Here is a 22512-nt window from a genome sequence, read left to right on the forward strand (position 1 = left end):
ATTGTCCAACGCATGGACCGGATGTGACCGTTGTCCAACGCATGGACTGGATGGTAATGCATATCCACACGAGGATTTAATAGCAATGCATGTCCAACACGAGGACTAAGTGGAAAGGGGTGTCAACACGAGGACTAAAAGGTATGCTTGTCCAACACGAGGACTGAGTATAAGAAAGTATGCAGCCATATTCCCGTACTTACCCTACTGTACTAACTTACTTGTGTCCGAAAGGTCATCTCATATGTATAGTGAAATCATATTCATTGCAGATAAATACTCAATAAACCAGGCACTCCTCAGTCCAAACATGGTAGATAGTACCCTTATATTAAACACTGTATACATACATACTTATGTATGTGTATTATATTATATATATTATATTATATATATATATATAATATATATATATATATATATATATATATATATATATATTTATATATATATATATATAATATATATATATATATATATAGTATACTATTATATATATATATATTATATACAGCAGATGTTCTTTAGACGTAGCACGAGACGAAACAGAAAGAAAATACTGCGATGAGTCGACTCGTGCTCAATATGAGTCGACTCAGCAGAACACAAATAATAGCAGGAAAGGATTTCATGAGTCGACTCATGACAGTCGTGGGTCGACTCATGACTTATGGGTCGACTCGTATACTGACGAGTCGACTCAGCAGAAGTAAAAAGGCAACACAACTAGACTTCGTGAGTCGACTCATGACAGTCATGGGTCGACTCAACCTGTTGAGTCGACTCGTGATGAGTCGTGAGTCGACTTACGGGCTGAAATCTGCATATATCACAAGTTAAATTCGCCAAATCGATCCATCCTTCCATTACACTGATCTACATCTTTCCATACTTCCACTATACTGATCTACGCCTCCCTAACTATCAATTCTAAACTATGAGGCAGTGAATGAATTCATACATAGCATGAGAAATGATTACTTGCATGTTAAACCTAACATTTAACCCCTAAACATGAAAAAGAGCATTTAATCAAAATAAAACTCATATCTTTATTTCTTTAAATAAATTCCCAGATCTGGGTTTTCATCAAAACTTGTTGGAATCTGAAACATATGATCTTTAGCATTTACACTAATAAGAACATCGTTTTATATTTGAAAATATGTCTTAGGCTCAATAAAACTCATGAAACATTTATAAATTCATAAAAGCATGGGAGAGAGATTGGGCGAGATGTTACTCGCCTCAGATGTGATGAAGAACGATTCCCTTCGCTGAAATCCAAAAGAAACTGCTGAAAAATCCTTTGGAACGTCCCAAAATAACCAAGAACACCTAGGGTTTGAGAGAGGAGAGAGGGGGACTAGGGTTTCTGGGGAGAAATGATGAATTGAAGTATTTTCGGGTAGAGGAGCATATATATAAACAGTCAAACCCGACCCGATACCCCAAACTGACCCGAACCGTAAAACTGGAAAACCCTCGATGAGTCGACTCATGCTCAGTCGTGAGTCGACTCATGACTCATGGCTTATGGGTCGACTCATAATATAATGAGTCTACTTAGCAGAGACTTATGACAACGGGAGATGATATCATGAGTCGACTCATGACAGTCATGGGTCGACTCATGAGCTGAAAACTGAGTTCTTTGACTCTGATGTCTATGATTTGCAAATTTGCAAACTCAACCTCATAACTAATGCGTATATACATTCTCATAAGCTCAAAAATGCTAGATTTCATGCACAACCATGCCATGAAGATATTTTTCACATATTGAATATTGCGTTTCACTAATATCCACATATATGAATTATCAAAATCAACGAGGTCTTACAGTAAATTTACCTATGGTGTTGTCAACAATTTTTTCCAAAATTTTCTCATTCCAAACCAAACAAAATAATAGGAATTAGTTAGTTTTTATAAAGTTGGATTCTATATTTTCATGTTATGAAATACACATAGAAAGGTAGAAAAAGGGACTTCAAAGCATTTTATGACAACACAAATTTATCCTCAAAATTTTTATAGATTAGGAAGGAGTCCATAAAACACACCCTTTTCCTAGTCCTATTCATTTCAACTAGTAACCTAAACATCTTCTTAGAGCATTTCCCTCCAATCCAACCTGTGCATAATCAAATATGAGTTGAATTAATTTTCTAATAGGGTTGGTTCAAATTAAGTGACAATAGTGGAAGCATGAAATATCTTTAACTGCCAAGATATAAAGATACAAACTTTAGATAAAATTTAGGATTCATTGCACTTAAAAACCCTATAGTTAAAAAAACACTTATATACTTTAAGTTACAAAACATAGAGTAAATATATACTTTGTTGTCCGTCGTCTAAATTTCATAAACACAGTTAAATTTTACCCAAAAAGACGACATCACCCTTCAACAAATATAATCGTTAAGATAGAAAGTTGTAATTAATACAAATCAATGAGAATAGATAACATTTTAAATAGACATATGACCAGCATGTGGGAACTTCCTAAGGAATATTCTCATGGCCAACTAGCAAAAGGCTATAACAACATGCACAGTTTTTATAAGTTAGGTTATATATTTGCTCTGTTTTATAACTTAGGGTATACAAATACTTTTTTGTGAAACTACATGATATTTAGATTTGACAATTACATTTTTGGATAACTATCTCTTAAGTTAATTAAATTAAATAAAGTCATTTGATCGCACAGTTAATAATTTTCAAGTGCTGTAAGATCGAAGTTCATGCCAACATAAAAAAAAATCATAAATCAAATAATACAAAAAAGTAAAATAGAAAAGGGATTTAGATGCTATTTGATTTGTTGCACAAATAAATTGTAGCAAATATTGTAGCAAATCAATTTTAAATTCGTTGTTTGGATATCTGCAGTTATATTGTAGGAAATATATTTTCAATACAAATTTAGTGTTTGGTTGAAAAGAAATTAGTGCAAAGCTGTATAATTTTTTGATATAAGGAAACCTTGATGTAGGTGGTTTTCTATTTGGATGTAAAAAGATTTAATTTGATGAGGTGAAATTATTTTTATTTTTTTAATTTTCTTTTTGAAGCTTGTAGCTTTTCCTCCTACTAAATTGATTGTAGATGCAAGTCTATTTATATTTTTTAATTACAAAACTGCAAACCAATTAATAAATTTACAAATCTGGTTGCTCTATTTACTTTTACAAATCTGTTCCATCTAACAAACAGGAGCATGTTCGTGAAAAAATGGATTATGATCGATAAATGGATTATGATCCAAGTGTTTAGTAAATCTAGTGGATTATAATCTATTTCAATAGTAGAGTGGGTGGTAAATGGGTAGATTATGACCCATCAAAAGATAATCCTCCCAAAGGTAAGCTAAGGCACCCTAGCTCATTGTTTAGTGGACTATGTCATAAGGTTTGATCAAGTAAAAGATAATTATACGCCCTATAATATCACAAAATGCAAGACCTTGTTTAATATCCTTTTCATTTTTCAGTCTATTTTGAACTTTTCTACCATTTTAAAATTATAAAAACCCCAAATTTTGGAGTAACGAAGCAATCCTCCGTTTCAAAATAAGAGCGCATGCCCTACCTCAATTGTATATATGCCTAATTTCAGTTTTTCCAACAAAAACAAGTGTAAATATATATGTTCATCCTCTGACTAAAAGACGAGCCTAATTTCAGTTTTTCCAACAAAAACAAGTGTAAATATATATGTTCATCCTCGGACTAAAAGACAATCCTAATTTCAGCTTTTCCAACAAAAACAAGTATTAAAAAGATTTAGATCAGAACCTAACCTAATAAATCTCCTCCCCTGATATTTTCTGTTACACAGCCTAAACCTGCCCGCCTACACCAGCTACAAAATTCCACCTGTACGTCTACCCGTTTTCATTGGAATTAATGGATAAAGTTTAGTCAGCCTAAGATTTCGAATCGTCGCTTATAAAACGGATCGTACAAGAAGCCATCTAGCCATTGAAATGCTAGGATTAGTTACCTTATCCTCTTGGTTCTTTTAGGATATAATCCACTTTTTTATCCACCAAGGATAAAGACTAATTCATTCATACACTGTTAGATTCAATGGAAAGAGCTCGCAGAGGAGGAGGAGAAAGCAAAAGATGGAACAAGTATGCTTTTGCTTGTTCTATCATAGCTTCATTGATCTCCATTCTCATGGGCTATGGTGACTTCTTCCCATATCTTCTTTTATAAATTATATTTTTTTCAAAGCGGAATGTTGTTTTGTTCCTGTATTATTTTTTAATATTTTTTAGCTTCGGCGTAGACACGGGAGTTATGAGTGGAGCAATGCTTTTCATCAAAGAAGATCTCAAGATCAACGACGTACAGGTAGAAGTCCTAGCCGGCATCCTGAACCTCTGTGCTCTCGTGGGCTCATTACTCGCCGGTAGGACCTCCGATTGGATCGGCCGCAGATACACCATTATCCTCGCCTCAACGATTTTCTTCGTCGGCTCAATCCTCATGGGGATATCTCCATCCTACGCGATCCTAATGACCGGTCGTTGCGTTGCTGGCATCGGAGTGGGCTACGCCCTGGTGATCGCTCCCGTCTATGCGACTGAGATCTCATCGCCCTCCTCTCGGGGATTTCTCACGTCGCTACCGGAAATTTGCATCAGCATCGGCATCTTGCTCGGATACGTGTCTAACTATTTCTTCGCTAAGCTTCCTTTAAAATATGGCTGGCGGGCAATGCTTGGCATCGCTGCTCTTCCTTCCCTAGCCCTTGCCATCGGGATTCTGGCAATGCCAGAATCACCGAGGTGGCTCGTAATCCAAGGACGGGTAAAGGACGCACGAGAAGTGCTGCTAAAAGTATCCAACTCCAAGGAAGAAGCAGAAGCAAGAATATCGGAGATCAAGGATGCCGCTGGCATAGTCAGCGACAGCAACGACGTTATAACTTGTCGAACGACGAATGCCAAAGGCGAAGGCGTCTGGAAGGAGCTCTATCTAAGGCCTACGCCGTCGGTGAGGCGAATATTGGTCGCGGCGACTGGCATACATTTCTTCGAGCACGCCACCGGTATCGAGGCAGTCGTGCTGTACAGCCCTAGAATATTCCACATGGCAGGTGTAACTACAAAGAAAAAGCTGTTGCTCGCAACGGTGGGCGTCGGGGCGACCAAAACATCCTTCATATTGGTAGCGTCTCTGTTGTTGGACAAGCTCGGGAGGAGGCCGCTCTTACTGACGAGTTTATTCGGGATGTTCGTGTCGCTATCGGGCTTAGGGCTTGGGCTTACGATGGTGGCCCATAACCATAAATGGGCCATCGCTTTGTCCATTTCCTGCTTATTGTCTAACGTTGCATTCTTTTCTATTGGGCTTGGCCCAATTACTTGGGTTTACAGCTCTGAGATTTTTCCTTTGAGGTTGAGGGCCCAAGGAGCTAGCTTGGGGGTGGCAGTGAACAGGGTGATGAATGGGATCATATCCATGACCTTTATATCTTTGTACAAGGCTATTACTATTGGGGGAAGCTTCTTTATGTTTTCAGGGATTGCAGTTTTTGCTTGGTTCTTTTTCTTCTTCTTTTGTCCGGAGACTAGAGGGGTGCCATTGGAGGAAATTGAGGGTATCTTTCGCAAAGAGGGGTCTTCTAATGATAAGGCGGTGGAATTAGAGGAAACGTGACGAGGGCCCGGACTAGTTGTGGAATGGTGGATAAGTAAGAAAGCCCATTATCGTTTCCAATGTACTTGTATATGTTAGGGGAGGTTGAACTGTAATAGATGAAAAATGTTATCACTGTTATGTTTGTTAGCTATAGGACTTGGTTAATGCGAGATTCTTTTTTTTTTTTAATTTCATAGTGATGTGCATTTATTATGTGTTTACTTCTGGAATTCTTTGTCAGAATATAGTTTTCAATGATAAAAGAATAATAGTAAATATACAAATAGTAATAAGTATTTCCTGCATTGTAAGTTAAAAAGCAGACAGTTACGCCTCATTATGAATACAATCTCACATCGGAATAATTATAATTGAGCATTTGAGCTATCATCAAAACTAAATACCTAATAGTTTAAACTTTTTAAGTTAATGTTATGTAACCCTTTCAGACCAATCAATGCCAGAATAAGTCTAACTACTTACTAACAAGTTGTATCAGAGCCTAAGTTATAGCTGAAGGGAGGATAAAACTTAATGTGAAGTTCGAAGGTGTTGAGAGAAAGAATGAGGTCATGGTTGTTAAATATAGTCGATAGGCACGTTTGTACTTTTTTCTTTTAGTCTCACATTGCATAGGATATATAGTAGCCACTCCTCTTCCTCTTGTAAATAAAAACTATCTATGTAATGAATGAAATAATGTTGATTGCAGTGGATGGATGGCGTAATAGGTTTGTGAGCTTTGGGCCTATAGCAGCGGCGAAGTGGTAGCGAGGACAAGAGGAGACGTGATAGTGGTTGTGGTTTAGAGACTAGCGTCCAAGTGACAATGATGCAATTGGCTACAGGTTGAAGCATCCAGCGATAGTGGCGCTAGACTTTCGTGGTTGCAAAGAGGATGAAACAGAATGTGAGGGCAGTGATGATGTGGATTGAGGTTAGAATTTAGTGCAGTAGCATTGTGGTGGTGAGCTAGCAAGGAATACGGTTATCCTAGGATATGTTGCGATGGTGAGCGAGATTGATGGTTGAAGTTGTGATAGTGTGATCAAAGTTGGGGTAGAAGTCTCTGAGGGGAAGCGCAAAGATAAAGTTTGCTGGAATGCACCCAAGTAACCTTCAACATTCCGCCACTAGCTCGTACCATGCTTTGACCAAACCCATGACCTTCATCGCCTGCCCTTTCCCATATCTATTGGCCACCACCAAGCTCCATCGTCAGGCATTTGGAACAAGACTACTGCGAGTCTCTGAGGCCGACACTTCAAATTAATGTCAACTAGACTGACACGATCGGCATTCTTGGCAAAGCTCCCCCGCAAACCAGCACCCTCGGCTAGCACTGTTCCAATTGAGCTCTCGCCAACCAGCACCCTTGGCCAACAACTCCTAGGGTTGGGCTCTCCCCGACCAACAGCTCCCTGGCCATGCTTCCTCCACCGGCCAGCTCTCCTAGTCATGCTTCCCCATACGACGAGTTTCAGGCAAACTCCCTCAACCAACTCTTCTTGGCAAGCTCTTTCCGGCTAGCCCTCCCCTTCTCTATCAACACTATCATCAGATAGCTACAACCATATCGTATCTTTCCATACTATTACTAGATAACTGTTGAAGATCAACACCAGCCCATTTCAAAGCTCAATCTATTTTCCGCCTAGGGAAAATAAAGGCCCAAATCCATTTCATCTAAGCCCAAGACAATGGAAGCTTCTCAACAAATGTGGAAGAAATATATTTTTAAGAGAAAATTATAGAAGGATGTAGAAAGAAGATCTTTTAGGAGAAGTGTGTAGAATATGGTAATAATGTATGGCTAGGATTGATTCTTCCACACACTTCCTAGCCCTCTTAAGCAACTATAAATAGGGGTCTTGGGCTCTCATTTGTGCAAGCAAGCAAGAAGTAAGCTTGAAAGCTTGTGTGTGTAGTGTAGGCTTGTGTGAGTGTTCACCAAAATAAAAGAGTTGTGTGAAAGTGAGGTGCTCTTGTAAGAACAAGTATTGTACTCTCTAGTGTTCTATTAATAAAAGTTTCCTTTCTTTAGATGGTTGTATTCTTCAAATTCCATCAAAGTGGTATCAGAGCAAGGTTTGATCTAACTAAGCCAATCGAAGGCGCTCGTGTACGAGATGGCGAACATGATCCAGCTACAAATTCTGAAACTAATAATGACCAATTATGACAACTGGAGTATCCAGATAAAAGTATTGCTCGGCTCGCAAGACTTGTGGGAGCTTGTAGAGAATGACTACACTGAACCGGAGTCGCCTGCAGCACAAGCAACTCTCACCGGCACACAGAAGAGTGAACTGAAGGAGGTCAGAAAAAGAGACAAAAATGCTTTGTTCCTAATATTCCAAAGTATAGATGAATCAACGTTTGAGAAGATTTCCAACGAACTATCTTCTAAAGAAGCATGAGAAATTTTACAAAAATCCTATCAAGGTGCAGAAAGAGCCATAATGTACGCCTCCAAGCAATAAGAGTTGAATTTGAAAATTTGAAGATGAAAGCTACAGAATCAATATCAGACTATTTTAGTAGAGTTCAAACGATAACTAATCAAATAAAGAGAAATGGAGAAGAAATTAATGATGTAAGAATTATGGAGAAGATACTTAGGACTTTAGACTCTAAATTTAAATATATTATTCCGGTAGTACAAGAGTCTAAAGATCTTTTCGAAGTTTCTATTGATGAATTGCAAGGTTCTCTGCAAACTTATGAACAAGATATAAACATTAGTTCAAATCAAGCGGAGAATCTAGAGAAAGCCTTGTAGAGTAAGATGACTATCAAATAAGATAGTCGAAGAGGACGTGGAGGCTACAGAGGCAGATGCTCTTTTCGAAGTGGCTCAAATTTCAAGCAAGGGCGTAGGAGACAGTACCAATGTAGCCATGAAAATCAAGATCGAAATAGAGATCGTGAATGATTATTCGACTAAGGACGAGGTCATGTGTAATGACCGTGAAATTTTGATACTAGTTACAATAATTTTTTGATAATTTAAAATATTTAATTATTATTTTTAAAAGAGTATTTGTATTTTTCTCATTTTTTAGAATTTTCTATGATTTAAAAGTCCAAAATTTCTATTTATTTAAATAATTTTGATATTTATAAATTAACTTAGTGTAGTAAAAATTCCTGGAATTAATCCGTTATGTTATCGATACTATCACGTATCATTTTAAATAAACGCTGTATTATTATTACTATAATGTGTTATTTCATATAATATGTTGTATTATTATTAGGAAAAATTGCTTCTAGGCCCAAAATTTATATTTTCAATATGCTCTAGCCCCTCCTACTTTTTTTAATGTTCTTTAGCCCCTCCTTTTTGAAAAAATATGGCCAAGCCCCTCCATCATGATTCCAGCTCATTTCAGCACTTGATTAGACATGCCAGCTCATGATTAGACATATCAGCTGATTTAAATTCCGAATTTACCCTCCTCTTTCTTATGTCAGTGGATGTTAACTCTTTTCTGTAAAATGTTAACTCTTTTCTGTAACATGTTAACTCTTTTCGTAACATGTTAACTCTTTTCTGTAAAATGTTAACTCTTTTCTATAACATGTTAACTCTTTTCTGTAAAATGTTAACTTTTTTCTGTAACATGTTAACTCTTATACATAACATGTTAATTCTTACAGCTAACATGTTAACTCTTACAGCGAACATGTTAACTCTAACAACTAACATGTTAACTCTTACAGCTAACATGTTAGCTGTAAGACTTAACATGTTACAGAAAAGAGTTAACAGTTAATAGAAAAGAGTTAACATGTTACAGAAAAGAGTTAACATGTTACAGAAAAAGAGTTAACATTAATGTGACCACGCGAAGTTCCTCAGGACGCGCTGGAGACGGAGCGGGGAAGGGGCAAATGGGGACCGAAGGAGGAGGAAGGAGGTGCATCGGGGGAGGGAGACGGGGGGGAGGCGAGGGAGGTGCAGCGTGGGAGGGAGGCGGTGAGGAGGAGGAGGGAGCTGTAGGGGGGAGGCGGGGGGGGTTGTGGGAGGGAGGCGGGGGGGAGGTGTAGGGGGAGGGAGGCGGGTGGGGGGGGAGAGGGTGTTAGGGGGGAGGGGAGGGAGCGGGCGCGCAGTCGGAGGCGAAGGGGGAACAGAGGAGGAAGGAAGGGTGGTAGGGGAGGGTAAATGGTATTGTGTATAAATTTGGCATAGAACTACTTGGGAAATGGGCTTTTAATAATTTTTTCGAAAAAGGTGGGGCTGCAGCACATGTTTGAAAGTTGGGGCTAGAGCATATTGAAAATATAAATTGGGGCCGCTTGAAGCAATTTTTCCTTAATTATTAAGATTTATTTTGTATAAATTTTTTATAATTATCTATTATTTACATATATTTGTTGTAATTAGTAATAAAACTGGTACGTTTTATTGTATAATATAAATTTCCATAATTATTTGATTTTAAATATAAATAATTATATTCTTTATTAAATTATTCTGCGTTTAATTGTACAATTGTTGTATTATTTTTACTATTGTGTATTATCTGTGTATTGTAATAATAGTATGTTTATTTGTAAGATAATTTTTCTATATTTTTGATTCTCAAAATGTATATTAATTATTTCATTTAACTATCTAACTGCCTAACTATTCCATAAGAAATAAATATATATATATAAATATATAATTTTCATGTGAACCCCACCGCCCCATCTTCATATTCTCTCTCTTCGTTCTCTCTCTTCCTCTCTCCTCCTCCTCTCTCTCATTTCTTCTCACCGTCGCCGCTGTTAGACCCAAGAGGGTGGGTGATTAGGGTCTTATGCTAATCTAATTTGATTTTATGCCAATTAAAACTAATTCAAACTATTCTTCTTGCAAGATAGATATACAATATGTTATAAGTAAGAATAAGCAATATGAGCAAATGAATATATCCTAGCAATGAGATATACTATGAAATATATGCAAGGATATATAAACTAACACAAGGGTAAAATAAACAATCTACAAATTACTATGAAATATATGCAAGGATATATAAACTAACACAAGGGTAAAATAAACAATCTACAAATGTGATAGAGAAATTTATGATGGCGACAAGAATGTAATGAACACTAAGCACAAATGAAACGCCAAAGTAAACTCAAACACAAGCAAATGATCACGGAGTTCGGACCTTCCGTCCTACGTCTCCGCTCCCCACTCCCGAGGAGAAATCCACTATCACGATTGGGTTTTCTACGTTCACCCGAATAACGTTTATAACCACACTATGTCGGTTTTTAACGCTCACCGATCAACGTACACAATCACTCACAATGTCAATTTTCAACGTTCACCGATCAACGTCCACTCCTCACACTCGGTTTTCTAGCTAACCGAAAACTTTACAATCTCACAATTATAACAAATAATAAATTTGTTCTCTACAAAAGATGAGAACACAATTACGCTCACTCTCAATTGTTACAACTCCCCACAACCTAATTATACAATGAATGTAAATACAATAAGCTCAATGGTTGTGTGTGTAAGCAATGAGAAAATAAAATCAAATCTAAACTCAATATAAAAACTAGCTTTAAAGAATGATAATCAAATAACTAAGCAACATGTAAAGCTAGATAGAGTTTAGAAAACTTCTCCAATAAATGACAAGAGAGAGAGAGATGGATTTGAAGCTCAAATATCAATGAATTAATCTCCACTTCCTCTTGTAGAATTCTTCACAAACCAAACCCTTAAACAAACTTAAAACCAAACTTAAATTCTTTTAAAACTTGTATAAAAGATTTCTTGGATTGCTATAAGAACTGAGGTATAATGGGGTATTTATATGAAACCCCAAAGCTAAGAGAAAACCAAGAAAAGACAAAAAAACCAGCTCAACAACGGCTTTGGAAACTAGCCGTTGGAGCAGATTTGACAGTGCGGTAGTCGACCGTGGTGGTCGACCGTGAAGGTCATCAAAGCAGAGAAAACTTCCAGAGAGTTCGACGGTCGACCGTGACGGTCGACCGTGAGAATTTTCAGCTTGATGGTCGATCGTCACGGTCGACCGTGAAAGTTTCTGCTGCCCACTAAGATAAAAACATAGGCGCGGTTGACCGTGGCGGTCGACCGCAAACTGATATATAAAATTGACAGTTTTGAAACAGATTTCTGATTTTAAAAGCCTATTTAAAAATATCAAATAAATTTAGAAAAATATTAAACTTTAGGAAATGATTGTAGACATGATAATACACATGCTACAAAAACTGGTTTTCAAAAAGGACTTTCCAAATAAAAAATATCATCATTTTGCAAAATAGTCCAAAACATGAAAATGTGAACACATGAGTTTTGACATTTTAGCTTAACCATGTTTTGAAACAATACAAAATGATTTTATAGACTTGAAGAAGGATGTATACTATTGTTATGAAGTCTATAAACAATGAATATAGTATTTTATAAAAATACACATATAATGCACTAAAACATGATTTCATGGAACTAAATAAAATTGATATTGATGAAATCATATAAATGCATATAAGTATGAAACAAAAATATGTTTTCCAATTGTATTCAATTGTTTCATAGTAAAACTTGAAAACTATCAAACCAAAACATATATGTATATATATATATATAACTATATATATACATGGAAACCAATACATGTGTGTGTATAGAAAATTGAGCTTTGAGTACTTAACACACATAATATAAATCTAAACTAAATACACCCAAGCTTGATCTTGATCTTCATTGTAGCTTAACTTGGTACACTTGCGGAAGAAGCTTAAACTTGTATCTTTAACTTGAATGTACATTGCTTCACTCCACTATTCCGCCAACCTCAATTGGATATGATCGTTGAAGCTATATTCCATCCATCCTCCAACTTATTATTTGTCTACAATAAATAACAAAATACAAACACTAGACAAATAATATTAGATGTAAATTGCTTGTTAAATCATCATCAAAACAAGAAGGCCAACAATCTCCCCCTTTTTTATGATGACAAACAATTTACAAAAAGGATATATGCATGAAAGAAAATGAATATATAAATTATAATTCACATGCATATAAACAAGGAAATGTATACTCACAATATTTCTCCCCCTTTGACAACATCAAAAAGGGAACAAAAGAATGAAGAGAGCGAAAGCTCTCCCTATCAATATGCATAGGTGAGTATAAAACAAGTATAGGGATTAGCTCCCCCTATCAAAATGCCATATAAAATATATGCAATAAAGGATCATGACAATAACATGTGAGTAAGCATAAATGAAAGATATGCTAAACATAACTCACATACAAACAAGACAATGAGAACACATATTAATATATCATTTATGAAAGAAGTGTCTCATTACACAATTATAAGAACATATTGTATAAAAATAGATTTATGAAATCAAAAGAGAAGGAACATGAGAATCATGCAAAAAGTTTTCAAATAAAAACAAATCAACCAAAAGAATTCATAAATCAAAGTTTAAATCCACAAAACAATGTTTGATCAATCAAGAGAATTTTCTTTGTGGGATTTGATCAAACCACATATGGAATATATTATAATACACGAATAGATGATCCATAAGCACAAACACATAAATATCATCATATAAGTGAAATATAATGAATTCAAAGCAATAATTCAAAACAAAATCTTTGATAAAAGAATTTCAAGAGAGGCAACAATATATCAAGCTCTTAAGCTTATTCTAACCCATATAATTATTTTAGCATCCCGGGGGGGGAGGGGGGGGGGTTATATAAAAGCAAACCTCTCAAGAAAATTTAAACTAATAATCATGAAAACAAAAGAATTAATCAAGGAAAAATTGTTTTCATAACCAAAAGATTTTTAAGACATAATTTTCAAAACCAAGAAAAGGAAAAATAAGAACACTACAATTCTTGGTTTAAAAATTAAATTTGTTTTGGTACCCAAGAACTCTTGGTACCAAAAGATTTAGGGACATGACCCCTATCATTTAAGCTCAAAGCCCTAGCGTTATGAATCCGTTTAGGCACATGTGGTGCACTAACACGGTTAAAAAAAAATTACTCAAATGACCCTTCCGATTACAATAAGTACAATGGAAAGGAAACATTTGCTTATGTTGACCAAATGATTGTGCACGGGACTCATTTGTAAAAATAGATTGTTCTTTAAAATTATTTTGCAAATGGGAAACTCTCTTCAAATCAAAACAAAACTTGGTCAAATGACCAAATCTATCACAATGACCACACTTAAACTTTTGTGGTCTTTCAAAATCATTTGGCAAAAGTGAAGTCTTTTTCAAATCATAGCAAAATTTTGCCAAATTGCCAAAACGTTCACAAAGATCACATTTGAACACATTAGCTTGTTTATGATGTGCATGATAAGCATTTGCATGTGTATGTGATGAAGAAGCTACATGAGATGCACAATGAATGTTTATGATGTGCATGATAAGCATTTGCATGTGTATGTGATGAAGAAGCTACATGAGATGCACAATGAGCATTAGCATTGTTATGTTTGTGTGCACATGAGATGCACAATGAGCATTAGCATTGTTATGTTTGTGTGCATCATAGCAAAATCTAACAAGATGGCTTTTACGACCGCAAATTGTGCATTTGTAGACGTTGCTATATATGTGTGCATGATGAGTGGATGATTTTGACTTAGACTTGACACACATATTCACAAGCTTCTTATGGTTATTAATGCATGTATTAAGAGTTGAATCTAAAGAAGAAATACGGTTTTTAACATTGTTCAACTCATCATTAGGCATATTAGCATTAACTTTAGAAGTAGAACATAAATAATCATTTATAAAAGAAGCAATATCATTTTTTATGTTCTCTACTTCTAACATGGCGTTATCTTTTTCATGAGTTAAACTAGCAACATTTGAAGTTAAAGAAGCATGATCCAATTTTAATTTTTTATTGTTTTCTTTAAGGATCACATTTTCATTAGAAATAGTTTCAAACTTAGATGCTAACAACTCATGATCGGATTTCAAATCTTCATGCTTGCTTTGTAAATCAATAAAATCTTTATGCAATTTGTTATAGGCATGCAATAATTTTTCACTAGCACAAGCAAGTTCATCACTAGATAAATCATTAGTGGTTTCGAACATGCAAACCTCACTAGGGCTATCGCCTAATGGCCGTGTGCATGATGCTCCATATGAACTTGAAGCCGGATCCTCCAAATCTTGTCGGATTGCCTCCAAGCACCCTTGATGTACTTCAATAAATTTCCATAAGGTGTAAGCACTATCAAAATGAACAAACTTATTAGGCATAGATGAATCAAGAGCATTTAGCAAATATTCTAACAAAATATTGTTCATTGTAAACATACGATGATCATTTTTATTCCACTTGGATTTCTCCGAAGTGAGCACAATATAATCATCATCTATAATTTCTCATAAATCAAAATGTTTAGATTGAACAAAGAGTTTAAATCTAACAGACCATTGGGCATAGAGGAAATTATCTAAACGAGGAGCAACATTAATGACATAACCTAAACAAGGTGCACCGTACATATCCATAATGTATATATGTGCAAGTAAGATAACAATAAAATCACAAAACTAGATTAGTACAAAAATACGATAACTTGGATCTTTAACTCAAGGCGATTAGTCCTTAAATCAAAGAGCACCAAACTCTGATACCAATTGTTAGACCCTAGAGAGGGGGGGGGGGGTGATTAGGGTCTTATGCTAATCTAATCTGATTTTATGCCAATTAAAACTAATTCAAACAATGCTTCTTGCAAGATAGATATACAATATGTTATAAGTAAGAATAAGCAATATGAGCAAATGAATATATCCTATCAATGAGATATACTATGAAATATATGCAAGGATATATAAACTAACACAAGGGTGAAATAAACAATCTACAAATGTGATAGGGAAATTTATGATGGCGACAAGAATGTAATGAACACTAAGCACAAATGAAATGCCAAACAAACTCAAACACAAGCAAATGATCACGGAGTTCGGACCTTCCGTCCAACATCTCCGCTCCCCACTCCCGGGGAGAAATCCACTATCACGATCGGGTTTTCTACGCTCACTCGAATAACGTTTACAACCATATTATGTTGATTTTTAACGCTCACTGATCAACGTACACAATCACTCACAATGTCGGTTTTTAACGTTCACCGATCAACGTCCACTCCTCACACTCGGTTTTCTAGTTAACCGAAAACTTTACAATCTCACAATTATAATAAAGAATAAATTTGTTCTCTACAAAAGATGAGAACACAATTATGCTTACTCTCAATTGTTACAACTCCCCACAACCTAATTATACAATGTATGTAAATACAATAAGTTCAATGGTTGTGTGTGTAAGCAATGAGAAAATAAAATCAAATCTAAACTCAATATGTAAATACAATAAGTTCAATGGTTGTGTGTGTAAGCAATGAGAAAATAAAATCAAATCTAAACTCAATATAAAAACTAGCTTTAAAGAATGATAATCAAATAACTAAGCAACATGTAAAGCTAGATAGAGTTTAGAAAACTTCTCTAATAAATAACAAGAGAGAGAGAGATGGATTTGAAGCTCAAATATCAATGAATTGATCTTCACTTCCTCTTGTAGAATTATTAACAAACCAAACCCTTAAATAAACTTAAAACCAAACTTAAATTCTTTTAAAACATGTTTAAAACATTTCTTGGATTGCTATAAGAACTGAGGTCTAAGGGGGTATTTATATGAAACCCCAAAGCTAAGAGAAAACCAAGAAAAGACCAAAAAACCAGCACAATAACGGATCTGGAAACTAGCCGTTGGAGCAGATTTGACAATGCGGCAGTCGACCGTGGCGGTCGACCGTGAAGGTCATCAAAGCAGAGAAAACTTCCAGAGAGTTCGACGGTCGACCGCTTGACGGTCGACCGCCACAGTCGACCGTGAAAGTTTCTGCTGCCCACTAAGATAAAAACATAGGCGCGGTTGACCGTGGCGGTCGACCGTAAACTGATATATGAAATTAACAGTTTTGAAACAGATTTCTGATTTTAAAAGCCTGTTTAAAAATATCAAATAAATTCAGAAAAATATAAAACTTTGGAAAATGATTGTAGACATGATAATAAACATGCTAGAAAATGATTTTATAGACTTGAAAAATATCATTATTTTGCAAAATAGTCCAAAACATAAAAATGTGAACACATAAGTTTTGACATTTTAGCTTAACCATATTTTGAAACAATACAAAATAATTTTATAGACTTGAAGAAGGATGTATACTATTGTTATGAAGTCTATAAACAATGAATATAGTATTTTATAAAAATACACATATAATGCACTAAAACATGATTTCATGGAACTAAATAAAATTGATATTGATGAAATCATATAAATGCATATAATTGATGAAATCATATAAATGCATATAAGTATGAAACAAGAATATGTTTTTTAATTGTATTCAATTGTTTCATAGTAAAACTTGAAAACTGTCAAACCAAAACATATATGTATATATATAACTATATATATACATGGAAACCAATACATGTGTGTGTATAGAAAATTGAGATTAGAGTACTTAACACACATAATATAAATCTAAACTAAATATACCCAAGCTTGATCTTAATCTTCATTATAGCTCAACTTGGTACACTTGCGGAAGAAGCTTGAACTTGTATCTTTAACTTGAATGTACATTGCTTCACTCTACTATTCCGCCAACCTCCATTAGATATGATCGTTGAAGCTATATTCTATCCATCCTCCAACTTATTATTTGTCTACAATAAATAACAAAATACAAACACTAGACATATAATATTAGATGTAAATTATTTGTTAAATCATCATCAAAACAAGAAGGCCAACAGCCGTCTCCGCTCCCCCCAGCTCCCCTCATCGCCCCTCAGATCCGTCGGCGCACAACCCGACCTCCTCTCCACCTCGTCTCAGCTACGAGCCCCCGCTCAACCACGTCCTCTTTTTCCCTCTCACCATCAGCCAAGCTGCTAACCTCACCGCACGACGCCGCCGTCAGCCATGCATCGCCCACGAGCCCCGACGTCACCACCACCGTGCTCACCCTCGAGTTCGAGCTTTCATCTCAAGTTCAGTGTGATGCCGCTGATCACCCATCTTCCTGCCGTCGATCTTACCTCGTCGGCTGCCTGCCTAACCTCCAGGCCCTCCCTCCATCACCCCTCCTTCATCAACCCCTCTAGCCCAACAGCCGCCGACAAGCAGACCTTTAGCGACTACCGTCATCCCCTATAGCCGCATCTCACCAAACTCAGCACCCACCCAGACCATCGGGTACGCCCTCACTCATCTCACCATCGACCCTCGTCGGGACCCTTTCCACGACGACAGGCCCACTTAACATCACCGAGCCGTCGACCTACCTCGCTCCCCTCACCGAGCCTCCACCTCAAGCACCCGCTACCTCTGTTCGTCGCTCTCTGCCACCTCCATGATCTCCACAGCAACGAGTCCTCCCTTGCACTCCGTAGCCAGATCCCCCAGCCCTCATCCCTCATCCTTTCGCCGCCCGAGCCACTCAGATCCGCCACGTCAACCCATTACCGACGTCACCGACAGCCACAGCAACCCCCGCTACTCCGTTCATGCCCACGAACCCTAGGCAAAATCCCTCTTGCTCATTGACTTGTCATTTCAATATCCATATCTGTTATTAATTGATTACATAGATTAGTTTGTGATATAATTATCTGCGTGGGATTGTTGATGAATGATATTAGATGATAAGAAATATTTTTAAAAATAGAAATAGTTACTGTTCATATAGGGAAGAAATATAAAGAGAATATTTTAAGGAGTATTTTTGGAATAATTACTTCAAGAAATAATTTTAAAGGAACTTAATTTACAAAAGGATTATTTGAATTAATATTTATTATTTTAAAGATTATTTTAGAATAGTTATTATGTATTAAAAGAATTTATTTTGTGAAAGGAATCATTTTAGGAAGATTACAATAATTTAAAATAAATTATTTTGGAAAAAGATTCTTTTTTGAATTACATAGTTGGTTGTTCATAAATTTATGACTCTTAATTTCGATTACCTGATATGTCATGATATTAGTATACATGATCACTTGTATTTGTTATTACTTGTTGTGATTGATAATCGTTAGGAGTTTATGACTATAGTGACCCGTGTGACATGAATAAGACCTAGAGGTTTGTGTGTTGTTAACTTAGAAAATACAAGAGAGTTGGGATGGGAAAGTCATGGTTTATGTATGTTAGCTCTTATGTTTTGATGATGTTTTACAACCATCATTATCGGTACTAATTGCTTGTTGAGTGATATTGTAGTTAATATGTATATCAAGCTTGTTAGTACCATATATGGAGGATTGGATGGAATATGAGCTACAACGTCAATCTCTATAGGAGGTGGAGGCAATGTGATGAAGCAAATGTTAATCAAGAACAACATATACAAAGTGAAAGCTTCATCAAATCAAAGCAATATCAAGACTCAAAGAAATGTTATTCTATGTGAGGATATTTGCTAGTTTTTCTTTTCTCTCTAGTGCTAGATTGTAGGCAAGTAGTTGTAGATTTCATTTGAAGCTATTTGGGATATCACACACACTTGCACAGTTTCAAAACTTGTATTTTGGTACTTTTGTTAAAATGATGTTTTTCATAAATACGAGGACCTTTTTGCAAAATTCCTCTTCAAACAAGTTTGTCAAAATGATTATAAACTATTCCCAAAGTTTCATATTTTTTAGAATTTATCTGATATTTTTAAACAAGTTTTTAAGTTGAGTTTTCTGTGTAAATCTGGTCTGTGCATGTTTAGTCGACTCATAAGTCGACTCACGAACTACAGCGGAGTTGTGATTTTTCTTCTGATGAGTCGACTCATATAAGTCGACTCATTAGTCGACTCATAAGTTGACTCATGAGTCGACTCATAAGTCGACTTATCAGAGAGCCGTTGCACAGTAACGACTAGTTTCAGAAAACCGGATTTTGGGGATTTTGGTGATTTCTTTGGAGTTTTGGCTGCTGTTATTTTTCACTATAAATACCCAACTACCCCATTTATTTTCACCACCAACTTTGCAAGAGAAAAATCAATTGTGTTTAATTCTTGAGTTTAAGAGCCTTAACTTTCAAAATCCAATTCCTTGTTTTACACTTGCACATCCCACATCCAAAGCTTCAAGTGCAATCTCTCTCCTTGTTATAGGGCTGTTATAAGAGAGAGTAATTCTTCATTTGCTACCATTGATTGTGTGGTGATCTCATGGAGATCAACTGTGTCGTGAGATCTCAGGAAGATCAACTGTGTCATGAGATCTCGTGGAGATCGCTGTGTAGAAGAAGTTCCGGCTTCCAAACTGGGTTGTGAAGTGGATTCTCCTTGAGAGTGGGGAGCGGGGACGTAGGCTAGAGAGCTGAACCTTGTGAACACATCGCGTGTCACTTGGATAACGATTTCTATCTTATCTCTTTTTATTTTAGCATTATATTTTGTGGTGTTTGCTTGTCTTAATTTTTATTGCATAAATTATTACCTTAAGACCCTAATCACCCCCCCCCTCTAGGGTCTAACAATTGAACCAGAGCTTGGTCTCTATATTAATTTTTGGTCTAATTACCTTAGAGAAAAGATTTTATGGAGACTTCAATGAATGTGCATATGTTAGAAGGATAATCCACCACTAGACCCACACTTTTCACCGGTAGTAATTTTGCATATTAGAAAGCTAGGATGAGAATCTATCTCTGTTGCATTGACCTTGATATTCTAGACATCATTGAAAAGAAATATGTAGAAAAGTCTAAAACTAGCTCTATGACCGATGGTGAGAGGTTCCAAGCCAATCTCAATGTAAAGGCCATGAATGCCTTAATTTGTGGCCTCACACCAAATGAATACAAAAGGGTTTCTACTTGTGCTACCGCATATGAGATTTGGACTAAACTTTGCATCACACATGAGGGAACCCCCCAAGTTAAGGAATCAAAAATTAGTGGGCTTATGCATGATTATAAATTGTTTAAAATGCTTCCTAATGAATCCATTGATGCTATGTTTTCTCGCTTCACTAATATTATCAATGAATTGCATGGCTTAGATAACAAGTTGTCACCCCAAGAGATGAACTACAAGATTCTTCGATCATTGTCTCCGGTGTGGGAACCCAAAGCTACGGCCATAGAGGAAGCTCACGATCTCACCACACTTCCCCTTGATGGTCTCATTGGCAAGCTCAAGGTCCATGAGAAGAAAATCAAAGAGAAGGAGAAGGAGGAAGAACCCCCACGGGTAATCGAGGAGCCATCCCAAAAGAAGACAATTTCCCTTAAAGGAGCTATTGATGACTACTCCTCCTCGGATAGTGAAACTGGTGTTTTTCGAGAAGTGGCTCACCTCTCTAGAAGAATTTCTAAACTAATAAAATTAAACAAAAATCTTAACCGATTTAACAACAATTTTTCTCCTCGTATAGGAAAATGTTTTGAGTGCAATGAATCGGGTCATCAAGCCAATGATTGCCCAAAGATCAAAGAGAAATACTTGAAGTACAAGAAAAAGAGGGCGATGTATGCCAGATGGGATGAATCCGAACCAAGTGACTCAGATAGCGATGAGGAGGGAGCTAAGTTTTCTCTTCATGACCATAACATTTGTTTTATGGCCAATGAAGATGAGGTAATTATATTCGACTCCGAAAGCGAATCTTTTTATATGCAATGTGATCTAGCTACCGTATTAGAAGAGTTAAATTTTGAATTTAAAAGAATAGCTAAAGAATACTCTTCATTTAAAAAATTGCATGCTTCCATGGTTGAGCAATTACAATCTTCTCTTGCTCAAAAAGATGAATTATTAGGAGATCTTGATTTTGAAAACAAACAATTAAAATCTAAAATTAAAAGACTAGAAATTGCTAATGGTGAAATTAAACCCACTCATGCATATTCTAGACATTACCGTTTTCAAAGAAATGAACATCATAGATCATATGCTTCTGCACATAAGAAACACTTTGTATGCACATATTGCATGAAGCATGGTCACATATCCACCCATTGTAGAATTAAGAATAATGTGAATTATTATAATATGGCATGGGTACCCAAAGGTACCAAATACACTAACTCCTAAGGACCCAAGATTTGGGTACCTAAAGTTTTTACGTCATCTTATGTAGGGAACATCACAAACACGACGTAGAGAAATGTGGTACCTTGATAGTGGTTGCTCAAATCACATGACGGGCAACAAAGAGCTATTTGCAACCCTATCAAGGATTGAAGGAGGAAATGTCTTCTTCGGTGACGGTGAGAAAGGTAAAATCATTGGCATTGGTAGTATTAGTAAGATTTCTTCTCCCGTTATAGAAGATGTTTATTTAGTTAGAGGATCGAATCATAATCTTCTTAGTATTAGCCAATTAAGTGATAAATGTTTTGATATCTCTTTTAAACCGGATAAGTGCATTATTAGCATGAATGGAAAAATTGTTTTTGTTGCTAATAGAAAATCTAATGTATATATTTTTGAGATGAATGAATTAGTTAATCAAGATGTGAAGTGCCTTGCGGCAATTGATGAGAATCCTTGGATTTGGCATAAAAGACTTGGTCATGCCAACATGGAATTAATATCCAAGCTATCCAAAAGAAATCTTGTAAATTTGGCATAAAAGACTTGGTCATGCCAACATGGAATTAATATCCAAGCTATCCAAAAGAAATCTTGTAAAATGGTTATCAAACTTACACTTCATTAAGGATACCGTTTGCGAAGATTGTGCTAAAGGT

The 22512-nt window shown here is 36.0% G+C and overlaps 1 protein-coding gene across 1 annotated transcript; it reads left to right on the top strand.

Annotated features, from left to right (window-relative positions):
* Nucleotides 4006-5852, top strand: LOC109834419 (probable polyol transporter 6). The gene is made up of 2 exons (XM_020402431.1): nucleotides 4006-4203; nucleotides 4306-5852. Exons 1-2 carry the CDS (start codon nucleotides 4101-4103, stop codon nucleotides 5679-5681), a joined length of 1479 nt encoding a protein of 492 aa, XP_020258020.1. The 5' UTR covers nucleotides 4006-4100; the 3' UTR covers nucleotides 5682-5852.

Source organism: Asparagus officinalis, chromosome 3, assembly GCF_001876935.1.
Source record: "Asparagus officinalis chromosome 3, Aspof.V1, whole genome shotgun sequence".
In the NCBI taxonomy this organism is placed as follows: domain Eukaryota; kingdom Viridiplantae; phylum Streptophyta; class Magnoliopsida; order Asparagales; family Asparagaceae; genus Asparagus; species Asparagus officinalis.